The sequence below is a fragment of the Acipenser ruthenus genome, chromosome 28 (assembly GCF_902713425.1).
Source record: "Acipenser ruthenus chromosome 28, fAciRut3.2 maternal haplotype, whole genome shotgun sequence".
Taxonomy (NCBI): Eukaryota; Metazoa; Chordata; class Actinopteri; order Acipenseriformes; family Acipenseridae; genus Acipenser; species Acipenser ruthenus.
Window position 1 is genome coordinate 17,671,412 of NC_081216.1, and position 13,995 is coordinate 17,685,406.

General features: G+C 43.1%; 1 protein-coding gene and 1 long non-coding RNA gene across 2 annotated transcripts in view; one reads left to right on the forward strand and one right to left on the reverse strand.

Moving 5' to 3' along the window:
• The window catches only part of LOC131701953 (uncharacterized), a 38,912-nt gene extending 36,347 nt beyond the window's left edge, over nt 1-2,565 (reverse strand). The window contains exon 1 of the long non-coding RNA XR_009309185.1: nt 2,478-2,565. This is a non-coding gene — a long non-coding RNA (uncharacterized LOC131701953). The remainder of the gene's footprint in view (nt 1-2,477) is intronic.
• LOC117434679 (ankyrin repeat and BTB/POZ domain-containing protein 2-like) overlaps nt 1-13,995 on the forward strand; it is a 42,001-nt gene that overhangs the window by 24,242 nt on the left and 3,764 nt on the right. Inside the window, exons 2-13 of the mRNA XM_059002985.1 lie at nt 2,502-2,648; nt 5,017-5,224; nt 8,642-8,794; nt 9,009-9,174; nt 9,734-9,823; nt 10,039-10,140; nt 10,379-10,475; nt 10,881-11,016; nt 11,835-12,070; nt 12,862-13,040; nt 13,161-13,266; nt 13,594-13,696. Of these exons, the coding sequence (XP_058858968.1) occupies nt 2,502-2,648; nt 5,017-5,224; nt 8,642-8,794; nt 9,009-9,174; nt 9,734-9,823; nt 10,039-10,140; nt 10,379-10,475; nt 10,881-11,016; nt 11,835-12,070; nt 12,862-13,040; nt 13,161-13,266; nt 13,594-13,696 (1,723 nt within the window). The remainder of the gene's footprint in view (nt 1-2,501; nt 2,649-5,016; nt 5,225-8,641; nt 8,795-9,008; nt 9,175-9,733; nt 9,824-10,038; nt 10,141-10,378; nt 10,476-10,880; nt 11,017-11,834; nt 12,071-12,861; nt 13,041-13,160; nt 13,267-13,593; nt 13,697-13,995) is intronic.

Consider the following 13,995-nt stretch of genomic DNA (forward strand, 5'->3'; position numbering starts at 1 on the left):
TACAGACCAGGACTACCTGCTTGTACACAGCAACCTGATCCCCCTTCAAGGAGACCAGGCCTGGCTTCTGATTATCATTTCCAGACCGCTGTGCTCCCTAAGGTTTGAGACCCCATTCTCCTGCCCTCTTATTAACCAATTTGAGAAGTTTCTCAAGGAACTAAACTGTTATACTCCAGGGCAGCAGTGTGGAGTAGTGGTTAGGGCTCTGGACTTTTGACCGGAGGGTCATGGGTTCAATCCCCGGTGAGGGACACTGCTGTTGTACCCTTGAGCAAGGTACTTTACCTAGATTGCTCCAACAAAAACACAATTGTATAAATGGGTAATTGTATGTAAAATATAATGTGATATCTTGTAACAATTGTAAGTCGCCCTGGATAAGGGCGTCTGCTAAGAAATAAATAAATAAATGTTGGTGCGCCCCTATTATGCCACATTTCTGTCTGCACCGTGATAGCTTCTGTAACTTAATCTCATCTTGTTCCAATATCAAACTGGGTCAAAAATCAACTGTCTGTGTTTTTGAATATCCTTCCATATATTTCCCTCAGCCAGCCTCTCTTGTGTTCTTTTCATCGGGCACTTTCTTAGGTAGCTTTTACCATCACTGCGTGTTGGTAGGGTCAAATTCTGCCAGCCCGCAATCCTAACTGTAGCTGATACAAAACTAATTGATCTGCTGCTGATGGAAATGAACAAGTCTGGTTTCAAATCGCTTTCAAGTCAGTCCCAGTTGCAGATAGAAATGTGGCTTTGTAATGCTCCATTTCTTTAGTGGACAGAGTTAGATTCAGTTAGAACTTCACTAAACACCTTCTGTGGTTAAATAGTGCACTTCAGTCTCCAGTTAAAGACTCCAGGCTTCACAATCATAATAACATCATTGGCTTATTATGAAGTCCTTTTTTATATATGGGGGCCGAGGCAAACTCATTTCACGTGTGATGTATTCTAACCCAAGACTGGGTTTGTAAAATGGTCTAAAATTCAGCTGTGGCTTATCCAGTTGGGGTATAGGCCGATCAGATTAACCCTGAAGCAGTGTTTCCTCCCTTCCCTGTGAAAACCTTGGGCATATCTTCAGGGCTGAGCTTTAATTGGGGATAACCTTCACAGATCTGCTTAGAAGGCTAATGAACAGAAAATCGCCACTGTATTCCGCGGATCAGTTGATGGCTGAGGAAATGCCAGTCTGCTCCCAGAGAGACTGTCATTATCCTGGGTACAGTAGCTCACGTCTTGGGGGCTGGGATTGGCCAGGCCAGCTTCGCTTTGCTGGAGTCTAATTGTCCCTTGAGACTAAATACTTGACTGTGAAACTCAGCCCACTCCTTTTACATTTTGAATTATTTCACCAGGAAACACTTTCTCAAACTGTTTGGAGACTGAACTGTCCAAGAGTAACACAGTCTGTTGTCTCAGGTGTCTTTTTGTATCAGATATTTGGCGCCTTTGTTGCTGTGTGATACACCTCTTTTACACTGAGAGATATGCTGGGCGTACAGCCATTACAAAAGAGATTTACTGTGGCTGGAAATATTCCAGTAGTATGCCAGAGGTAGTCCCCTTCCAAATCAGCTTTGTAATGTTTTATACTCTGCCCTTATTGTAATCCAGACACTGAAACAAAACAACAAAACTTAATTTGAAAACCAGCCACAGCAGGGTGTATAAAGATGCTGCATAAAGCGTATTTTCTAATTTAGTAATATTTAGTTGAGGTTTCAACAGAAAAGGGTGGTGAATTTCATCATTAAGGGTTCAGCAAAAAGGAGGCTTCCCGTAATTCTTGTCTGCATTTAGGAACCACAAAACGCCTATCTGACGATCACAGGGAGTTACAGCCTTAATTATAACAAAAGACTTGAGTGAAATATGGGCACTTTGAGGTAGAAAGCGGATTGACTGTAATTATTGTTTACTGTTGATAGCTGAAAGCTCAGTATGTGTGGCATTGAACTTTCACTTACATCAGCTCTAAACAATTTGGTGCATTTCGGGTTTGGCTGCTGGCATTGCGTTTTATTAACCAAAATAATAACATGGTGCAATGTTTTATAAATACACCCAAACAAAACTTTTACAACAAGCTGTCGGACACAGTAATAATATTATTTCAACTTGCTAATAAGCAGGTTGTTGACTTTTGCCATAGCACTATCCACAGCAAAGGCCTGCCATTTAAGTCACTAATAGCTTCAGTCAAAGTGGGCTATCTGTTTTTGCTATATAGGTTAAACCCAGAGCGTAACATCTCAACAGGAGAATACTTGATGCTTCAAAATGGGAAAGGCTACTGGTGAATCAAAAGTGGAAATTGTCTTGTAAAAAGGTGCAATTAAACAAAATGAAAAACATTTCGATATAGTTGGAAACGTTTTTCAGAATAATTAAGACTTTTATGTAGTCTAACATTGCTATTAACATTTTTTTTTGTGTATTATGTATAATAAAATTCCTGATCTCCCCCTTACCTGCTGCTGTTCTTGTCTCTCTAGGAGTGCTGTCCCTGCCTGCACACTTCAGCCCCTACACAGAGGGCTCTTCAAGCCCAGACAGCCGCGAGGACGCCTACGCCCAGCTGGAGCTGCGCACCCTGGAGCAGGCTCTCCTCGCCACCTGCGTGGGCAGCATCTCTGAGCTCAGTGAGTCTGCGCACAGACAGACGGGCACACAGACAGGCAGACAGACACACAGACAGGCAGACAGGCGCAGAATACAATAATGAAAAAACCCTGTAATATAAAGCCACTGCTTTGATATTTTTTTACACTTGTTAAGCCTAGAGATTTAAACAAAAATATCAGTGTTATTGCAATTTGTCTGTACAGTACATGTTTCTACTAAGTAATATCCATAGACTAAAACAGTCAAATGCAAAAGTAATGGAAGAAAATAAAATGTTAGTTGAGGTCCCAAACCATTGTGAAACTGGATAAACAATAAACTGGACGAAGCTGCAAAATAAGCAAAAGGGATGCTTGATATTAATTTGAGGAAGACCATGCTTACTTAGCACCTGGAATCAAAGGGGCCTTGTAGCCTACGGCTTGGAGTCTTAGTGTAAATATCTGGAAGATCCTTTAAATTAGATGCTTCTGTGAGAAGGTCAGTTTGTTTTTATTAAGGTAGCTTCATTTACTGTGAATGTATTGAAATTAGATTACATTGTTGCTGCATTCTATCGGCATATTGATTTAATTCAAGTGTAAGGGTCTTCTTATCCATGGAATGTGTATCATAGCAAAGGGCTATAATTAACCAGCATATAAACAAGAACTTTGCATAAATCTTAATGACATTTTAAATTAGAAGACCCATACATCCCTGTCGCTTGTTGATTAAATACATTTCGAAAAACCTGCATGAGCTGTGCTTCTGCTCAGACATCATTTAAACATTATTTGCCACTAACAACAGACCGCAGGAAATAATAAATACAAAAGTTGAAGGTCTCTTAATAGGTTATTTTATTCATTCTACATTGTGTCTAGATGTATAATATATTTGTATGCGTGATGCAGTAACACTGTATTCAGCTTATTTGTGTGATGTCTGTAATAATGGTATGTCCCGTTCCCTTGGCTGCACAAATTCAGTCATTTTTTTTCAGTGTTTTCAGTTTTAAACTTTCATTTTGGTTTTACCGAAAACCAGTTCAACATTAAAACAGCTGATAAAAAAACCAATCATAACCGACTTGCATCCCTAATGAACAGTGCTTAATGCAAGACCAGTTTATTACATATGCCATGGAGACCCTTATCATTTCCTCACACAGGAAAATAGGGCCCATTGTCTGAGAGCTGACACGTTTGGTCCCTAAAAATCAACTGGTGTAAATTTCAATACTGTTTATGATATTTGGGGACCAGTTAAAATCAACCCAGAGACGAGAGGCTCCGCGCCCCCTTACTACCAGCTAGAATCAACCCAGAGACGAGATGCTCTGCGCCCCTTACTCATTAACTCAGCCCCCACCCCAGATCCCAGCTCTATGGCAGCTCACAGCGGTTTGTTTATTTTCCAACCCATAACACGAGAGAGGAGAACTTTTCCTTTCGGATTGGCTTAACACTCCTGCGCTTGTGCCCTCGCACAAGGGAGCGTTTATAAACCAGGTTCATGAATAAAAAAAGACTGCTTTATTTTCTACCCTAGCACCCCTCCTTCTTATCCCGGCTTGTGGCACTGGCAAGCCCTCACAGGACGTGTGAGTCAATGGGCGCCCTCATTCACTTTCCAGGCCTAAGGTTTTTTTGGCAGCGATAATGAGGTGGGTCGGGGGGAGGGGAGCAGAGCTGGTTATTGGATCCATCGCTCTGGCACCGGTGAAGGAATTCTTTCAAGTGCCGCGTGGAAGACTTTACCGGACACAGAGAGGCCCTTTAGAATCCCTCCATTGATGTGAAGAGAGTTTAAAAAGACACAGAGACTCTCTTCTCTCCGCTATTCTAAGCTATTTGATTAAAAATTAACTGTAAAGTAATTGGTTTCAGTGTGAATGAAGTCTCCCACCCCCTCCTCCTGACTGACCACCTCATTTAGACTGATCTCGCTGGCTGCCAAGCATTTTCAATTCCTCTTTCACGCACACAAGGTGAAGCGGCTGGGGCTTTCTTTGGTGTCTGCTGATGAATGCATCCTCTTTTATATCGTCTCTCTTTCACTTTTTTCCCTCCAGCACCCAAGCAAAAATTACAATACGACAGACGGCAGCTATCACTGCTACTGATCAAACCAGCCCTGGTATACATTTGTCTTTCTTTACACTGTTTCTCAGTTCATCAAAAAAAAAAAAAAAAGTATGTGGTAATGTTGCTGTTGTACCATATTTTTGTTTTTGTAAATAAAAACGGCGCGAGCGCCTTTACCTGCAGTATGTCCCTGGTGTCAGTTTTTGTACCTGCTTCTGCCGTGACATCACCGCTCAGCCACCCTGCCACATTGACCAAAATACTTTTTGTCTTGCTATCCCTATTTAAAACCGCTTGGCGTCTCCTTGTCTCTCAGGTGACCTCGTCTCCCGGGCGATGCACCACATGCAGAGGCTGAGTGCGGTGCGACCTGGCCTGAGCCCGGCTCGACACTGTCGTCAGCAGCCTGTGTCCTGGTCCCCCGACGCCCTGCACACCCTCTACTACTTCCTGCGCAGCCCCCAGATGGAGTCCATGGAGAACCCCAACCTCGACCCCCCCAGAATGGCCCTCAACAAAGAGAGGTACAGCAAACCCTGCAAACGGAGAGGCTGATTAGAATGATGTGGAAACTGTTCATTGCAACGCACTGAAACACGGCAGTGGGAGGGACCAAATATTTGGCAAAAAAACTCTTTAGAAACCAGAGTCCTGTTATTGCAAACCCACACTTTTTTAAGACCTACAGACCTAGTCTTCTGTAGCTTCAGATTCTCAGAGGTAAAACTATGAGAAACAAAAGTGCCAGATTGTCTAAGCTTTTGCACTACTCTTTAATGACCTTAAAATGTAGATTTCTGTTAAAAGCTGGTAAAGTCTTTCAAACAGTCTCAGGCTGTTTGCTTAATACTTATTCAACTAATCAAAACAGGGGGCTCCCGAGTGGCGCATCCAGTAAAGGCATTCCGCGCGGAGTGCAGGATGTGCCCTATAGCCCTATATGACCTATATGTCACAGCCAACCGTGACCGGGAGTTCCTAGGGGGCGGCGCACAATTGGCTGAGCGCTGCCCGGGTAGGGAGGGCTTAGGTTGGCAGGGGAATCCATGGGTCACCGCACATCAGCGACCCCTGTGGCCGATAGGGCGGCCTGTGGTTCTGCAGTGGAGCTGCCAGATCTGTGTCCTCCGGCACTATAGGTCTGGTGGCATTGCTGTGGATCTGCAGTGCGAAAAATGACGGCTTGGCAGGAGCACATTTCGGAGGACGTGTGTTCCAGCCGTCGTTTCCCGAGTCGGCGGGGGGGTTGCGAGCGGTGAGCCGAGGATACAGATAATAATTGGGCATGCTAAATTGGGGAGAAAAACCGGGGTAAAAAATTGGCGACGACTAAATTAAAAAAAAACAAAAAAAAAAAAAACTAATCAAAACAGAAACAATATAGCTCATCATTTTAATTCATCATATGCAGTATGAACCTTCCTGAGTTTTTTCATATTTTTACTGACAGAAATACATAAAATAGATTCCCCTGCACTGCTTGATGTTTGATTTTCATAACTTTTGGACCTAAATTTTATATGTTGGTATTTAGATCTGTCAGCACACAGATCATTTGAATACATCCCCTGAATTATATTGTTGTTTTTGGTTCTAGTTTTATACAAATTAAAAAATGTTTCTTCTCCTTTCAAAAGCAGTTAAATACAGGAGCAGACACTTGGATTATCTACCTCAAAAGCAGACAAACATTTTGGCTAATGCCACCTTTTTTTACCTGATTTTATAGTCACCCTGTGCTGTAAATCCATCTGTTTAGAGCCTGAAACAGTGAATAGCAGTGTCTGGCAGTATTGCTGCAGACTGACCACCAGCAGGAACCCCAGTGACTGAACTAGCCTGGGGCACAGCAAAGGCTAATATGCCTACTAACCCCTGGGGAATAATCAGGAGGTAGTTAAAGGAAGCAGCTCTGCGGGGGTGTACCCTGCCGTGACACAACCAGATGCTTAGGGCTAGGAGCTGCGAGGCATGGATTAGATCAGGACTACTGCACCTCTACAGACATGAGATAGTCTACAGACTAATTACGTAGTGCTCTTATTCCCTTTGCAAGTAGGACTCATTTTCCTGCATTCCGAATGCATTCTTTTTGTGTCATTTTTAAGTCATTCATTCTGCAAGGCGCTAATGTAGTCTCCTTATACAACTCCTTTGTATTATAATTGTCTTCTTTAAATTCATATCATATATAATTTGCATATTTTGCTTCCCTGGAATGCATATTGAATGTCAAAATCATCATAGAGCACAGAAAGATGGCCTAAAATATTAGATTCGACTTTTAAAAAATGTTCATTGTTAACATCAAATAAACAGGAAATAAAAAACAGCCCGAAACAGAAATAGATGAGCTGGCTCTGATTTAAAGGCGGCTCTTTTGATGTTTTTTTGGGAGGCTGTGCAATTATTGTTGTTGTTGTTCTGTATTGTTTTACAGTCTCTGTCACCCCCCACCCCTCTCTGCTTTCTCTGAAAGTCTGGCAGCACCTTCCATTTCCCAGGAAACAACACTCCTCTCTGATTAGCGAAACAGTCCATTCTCTGTTAAAACTGAGGGGGGGGGGGGAGTAAGAGGACAAGCTGTAATCGATAGCAAAGACTGGAATTCACTTCCTATGAGAGATAACTTGTTTACATTCTAATAACAGGCTTAAATGAAACCTGTGGCCTCTCCATTAACCAGGCTTGGAAAACAGTGTGGCAGAGAGGTTAGAGCTCAGGGAACTGGGCAGCTGTGTGGCCTAGTGGTTAACGCTAAGAGACTGGGAGGCACTGTGGTCAAGTTGTTAGAGCTGGTGGACTGGGATGTGGTATGGTTAAAGCTGGTGGACTGGGAGGCAGTGTGGCCTACTGAAAAAACAAACAATACAAAAATATTCCCTTTATCATGTACTGGGGGTGGTCTAATATATTGTCTCTAATTATTCTAGTGTCAGACTTTCCGACAGGTCAACACAATGTTCCCATCCATGTGACAGGTGTGCTTGTTTTTACAGATACAGGAGATCTGCTCACTTATTAGTGAGACAAGGTGCACTGTTAGTTAGTAGCTCTCTGAAGACAGAGGATTTTTGTTCAGCTCTCATTCCTGCCACACATGTTCACCAGCTTGAGATAAGCTGAGAATATGTGATAGCTTTCATTGTGCCTCCATTCCCATGTTTAAAGGACAGTCAGGAGCTTTTGGTCCCTCGTACTGCAGGAAACCATGGGAGCACAGCCACATTTGTTTTAAAGTTACTGCCAGCATATTTCTAACAACTTTGAAATACTGGCTGTCAGAAGTGTGTTGTATGTTGACAACTGCATTATCAGCTCCTGAAATTTAAGTTGCAATCTATCAAGGATGAAAAGGTCCATTGATAGCTCATTAAGGAAGCTACATCTTGTTCTGAGGTCCCAAGTACAGCTGTTGTTTTAGACACTATCATCCTGTCAACTCACAACTTGTGAGGTTATTGCTTTTGCCAAGCACCCACGCACCTCTGTCCCACAGATAATGAGGATAATGCTTAGTAGAGGCATTCTTGTTTACAGCTGCACTTGGTCATTCTTACTGTTAACTGTCCAATAATTAACAGGAATTACTGTCTTTGTTCCTTGTATCTATTAATAATCTTTAAAAAAAGTGAAAACCATGTTAAATTAATAATGGTATTTGGTCCCCCAGTTATGTACTGTTATAAAAAAATAAATAATAATATCTTAAGCCTTTCCTTTTGAGTCTGCCTGCCCAGACTGCTTTACGCTGTGATTTTGTAATGCGGACTGCTCTCCACTGAGAGTTAACTTGAGTTCCCCAAAACTATTGCACTTGTAACCGGAGACAAATTTGTTGCCTAACCCAGCAAGTCACTTTGCCTCCCAGTGCTAATTTAATTAGCCCCTCTCTTTCTCTCCCGCACTGTGTTATTTGATTTCCTCCCCTCTCCTCGCAGGCCTTTTCTCCTGCTGCCTCCACTGATGGAGTGGATGCGCGTGGCCCTCGTGCACGCAGAGCACCGGCGCAGCCTCCTGCTGGACAGTGATGACGTCAGGCAGACCGCGCGGCTGCTGCTTCCCGGGCTGGACTGTGAGCCCCGACAGCTCAAGTACGAACGGGGGTTGGGGGGTTTCAACACATCCTCCTTCAGAACTTTAGTTTGATGTGAATTTTTTTTTATTTTGGTGGCATGCCCTCCTTCCTCAACTCCCCTCCAGTCCTGACCTGACCCGACACCCCCCTCTATCTCTCCCCCTGTCCTCACCCGACACCCCCTCTTTCTCCCCCCATGTCCTGACCCGACACCCCCTCTCTCTCCCCAGGCCTGAGTGCTGCTTCACCTCCTTCAGACGTCTCGACGCCAAGGCAGCGACGGACAAGTTCCAGCAGGACCTGGGCTTCCGCATGCTCAACAGTGGGAGGACCGACCTGATCAACCAGGCTATCGAGCTGCTGGGGCCCGATGGGGTCAATACAATGGACGACCAGGTAGGGTTCAGTGGGGATTACAGTGATAGGAGCTATGTGGAGGATCTAGACAAAGGAAACGCCTCGAACATGGAGCATGCTGTCTGTGTAGATGGGCAATCGCTTGCATGAAGAACTGATTTCGGTAATACTTTATTTTAAATGTCAGTAAGTACTCATTAGGTATTAGTATTATGAAGTACTGTAGGCTAACTGGCAGGATCACTGTGGGTTATGCAAATAACAGGCTTGACATTTATTATTTTGAGCTGTGCTTTTTATATCGAAGGCTGCACAAATTATTAATCTTTCATTAGGAACAAAAGTGTTTCACCTTTAACTTCCCTGAAGGAATTGGAGGCAGTAATCATTGAGGAAGGGTCATTTATCCTCCAGAACAATTTAAACACATTGCTTTACCAAAGTTTAAAACCTTGGTTTTGTGAGGGTTGAAAGAGCTTGACATGTGGCCTCCAGCTATAGAACAGTGTGTGATAAACTGGGAGCAGAAGCTGTTCCATGTGTAGCTGCTGGCATATTGTACAATAACAGCAACCTCCCTGCTCCTGTGTGTCTGCAGGGAATGACCCCACTGATGTACGCCAGTTCAGCTGGAGATGAAGCTTTAGTGCAGATGCTGATTGATGCTGGAGCAAACCTAGACATTGCCGTAAGTACTCATCAGCAATCCAACCTTAATGGATTTGAATAAAACTACTTAGAAACTCAGTAACAGATTTGTATATTAATACACTACAGAACATAACTGAATTGTATACTTAGGGTTTTGAGATAAACAGTACATTTAGACACCACTGCTGAAGTGTGCTGCACTGCACTCATATGGAAGTGGCTGCACTGTGAATTGTATTGTGTCTACGGCAGGTACCTGGTTTCTCTCAGAAGCACCCCTCGGTTCACCCGGACAGCCGACACTGGGTATCCCTGACCTTCGCAGTCCTGCACGGACACATCTCTGTGGTTCAGGTAAACAAACTGTGTGAAGAAAATATCTCTTAACCGACAGCGCCCTCTATTGGAGAAGGACAAAGAGAACAACCTATAGAGAAAACTGCAGTTTAATGCAAGCAGTTGCTGATAAGAGTTAGATTGTTATAGTAAAGTAAGCTTCACCATCTATAATTATAATAACAGATTGTAGTGTTACTAAGGCAAATGATTCCCAAGTGAAACGAAATTGAAGAGAATTTTTTTCCATGCTCAGCTCCTGCTAGATGCTGGGGCCAATGTGGAAGGTTTGGCCATTAACAATGGGGAGGACAGCAATGCAGAAACCCCACTCCAGATGGCGTCCGCAGCTGGTGGGTACCCCGTCATCTCCTGTTACACCCCTCTCAGAAACTCGAGCAATGACAAGCAGTGGCTCAATGCTAGTCAGAGCAGCTGTGCAGGATTTCAGCTGCTTCATGTTGGCTCAAGAGATTGCAATGCTTGTTATGCTGTTTGTATACATCCTATGTATGGATGTTTGTTTGTTATATTTGAAATCTTGCCTTCAAAGGCCTTGAAAGACTTCTTGTATTGATCTGAACTTTTGTTTTCGACTTCATAAATGTGGTGGTGGAGGGAGGGGGTGGAGCAAACGAACCACAGTTGCAGATTGTTAGAAGCCCCCAAGACCCTACCCTATCAGCAGAGGTAACTCAGAGTGAATTCCACAGCTATTCAGCGTCTTAAAGAGGGTCTTGCGTTTTCTTCCTCCTCAGGTAACTACGAGCTGGTGAGTCTGCTGCTGTCTCGCGGTGCCGATGCCTTGTTCAGAGTTCATGACACCAGGGCTCTGACATCATCACTTTACGAGGACATGAACTGTTTTAGTCACGCTGCTGCCCATGGACACAGGTAACCAAGTCCAGCCCTGACTCCTCGTCTAGTGAAACCACCCTCATGACTGTGTCAAACAGTATACAGTAAAGTATTTTAGACACAGTAGAATACCATAGTGTTTGCTCTTCATTGTACTTACAGCTTGTTACATTGACCTGTTTCCTAGATAATGCCTCTTCCCAGGAAAATATTGGAAATATCACTGAAGCATACAGCTATGGTCAAAAGTTTTGCCTCACCCTATAGAATGAACACATTTTGCTTCATAAAGTTGAATGAAACCTGCTAAATTATGTTACCTTAACATATTGAATTACATACCGCTTTGACTTTTTAAATCTAACATCGTTGATAGATGAAATGGTAGCCGTATCAGTCCAGAGATGATAGACAAAGAGAAGGAGATGTGATACCTTTTACTGGACTAACTAAATAATAATTAATCACAATATTATTTGGTTAGTCCAATAAAAGGTATCTCCGTCTCTTTGTCTTAAACCTAACATGAAATGCTGTACTACTATTATGGCTTCCAGTAGACTTTTGCAATATCATTTTGTAGTTTCTTTGATTACATGATGTTAAATAAAAGATATTTTCATATAGTTGATTTTAAATTATGTCTCAATCCTATAATTCTAAGTGATGCAAAACTTTTGGCCATAGTTGTAGGTAACAGGATTCTGTGGTTAAAAAAAAAATCCAGTGGGACTTGTTTGTCCTCTTACTTACTCAATGTGACCTCTATCCATGGCTAAAACAGTGTTAACCAGCTGCTGGAAACGCTATCGTAACCCTGTATTGACCCCTGGCTTCTGTGCCTGTCCTGGCAGGAATGTCCTGAGGAAGCTGCTGTCCCAGCCCCAGCAGGGCAAGGGGGACGTGCTGTCTCTGGAGGAGATGCTGGCGGAGGGGGTGGAGGGGGAGCAGGCCCTGGTGTGCCGGCCGGTCAGTCCCAGTGAGGGACAGATCAAGCTGTGCAAGGCCCGCATGAAGGCCCTGCAGGAAGCCACCTACTATAGTGCTGAGCACGGCTATCTGGACGTCACCATGGAGCTGCACGCGCTCGGTAGGTCCACAAAGCGATTATTTGATTAGTCAGATAGAGCTCTCCACATGTGAGAGTCATTGGTGTTGATTGAACTAATTTACCATGCCAAGTGAAACAAGTGAAGAAAAAGCTGCTTGGATTTGTGTGGATTGCTTGTTCTCCAGTCTAAGAAAAGCAGCAATCATCACAAATCCAAGCAGATGTTTAATTATGAATGGTAAATTAGCCCAATCAGCACCAATGACCCTCACTTATTTGTCAGCCCCTGTGATAGTCCTGTGGAGGGCTCAATCATTTTGTGCAGCACTAGCAGCTACAGCTGAATCCATGTGCTTGCAGTGATCTGCAAGCGTTTCTTCAGGTTAATGTGCACTGGTATCATAATGGTATCCTAGTGCTTTATCCCCTATGTTTAGAGTAGGTATAAATACACACAATTCTCATTTTAGCTTTATCTCAGGACCCATGTGGGTATTGGAATCAAGGTCATGATGATCTACCTTTTCACAGTACTGCCACCTATTGAGGAGTCAATGCATGGGCATTTGATTGGAGATGCTGTGGATGCAGGTTATCAGGACCTACGTTTCCATGCTTCTTATAGACACACAATATGTTATTGATATCATTTGTAAAGGAATATGTGCATTGTGTTGGCTGTCTGCCATTCTGATGTACATAACCTGCTTCCCAAGACTTGGAGGGTAATGCATGTTGCATATGTTTGTGAGAGTAGTCTTGTGTAGCACAGCAGCGGTTTGTGCTGGCTGGTATCCAAGCAGAGTGTTAGTGACTGTGTATTATGACAGGGCTCCCCTGGAAGCTCCACTCGTGGATCGAGTCTCTGCGCTCCTCCCACCTGCAGTGTCGGGGCTCCGTCACTCTCACCCTCCTGCGGGAGTTCACTGCCATCAAGGAGGATGACTACTGTGAGGAGCTGGTCAGCGAGGGCCTGCCGCTCATGTTCTCCATCCTGCGGAGCAGCAAGGTACCCCCAGTCATCTCTGATAAAACCCATTATTCCGAGGTCTTCTAAAATAATTGAACTACGCAGTTGTATCATTTTGTTTTTAAATATATATATATATTTTTGCCCCCTCCTGAACAGAATGATGCAATTAATCAACAGCTGGCCTCCATCTTTAGTCAGTGCTATGGCAAAGGTCCTCTGCCCACGATTCCTGAAATCAAGAAAATGCTTCCAGCGCAATTAGGTACATTTTCCTTTTTTGTTCTTGCAGTATTTGGGGCGGGGGGTTACTTTATTCATGGGCTGTGTCCAGGTGGCATGGTGACTGTTTCAAACCCCAGCTGAATAATTATCTAGCACTGTGTGGATGTATGGACTTGGATTCAGAATTTAACTTGAGTGGATTTCTTCCTGAATAAAAAAAAAAAGGTGCCACTGTCTACCCCTTTTAAGGAAATGTAGAAAATGAAGTATAGCACCAGTAAACTACACTTTGCATAGACTGTGTTTCTGATTTGAGAGTCAGAGCCGTTAGGACTGATATCTGATTATTTGGATTTCCTTTTCCTAGACAACCATTTCCTGAATAACGCGGAAATGTCAGATGTAACGTTCTTGATAGAAGGGAAGCCATTTTATGCCCACAAGGTCCTTCTGATCACTGCCTCTGACAAGTAAGCAGATCTCTCCAGCAATGCCTTTTTATTAATGTGGAAAATACATCATTCCAAAAATATGCAATATAAACAAGAATTACACATTTAAGAAAAATACAGCAGTCAGTCCAAAAAGCAATTGCACAATATTTTCTCATTTCAATGTGTATTTATTTAACCAGATAAAAACATTGATATCAAAGATCTAAATTTACAAAGTTGACATGTCATGATGGCACCAGCAGCAATAATACATATTAAAGACAATACAAATGTATATGCATACAATATTTAAAACAAGTAAAAATAACGATATA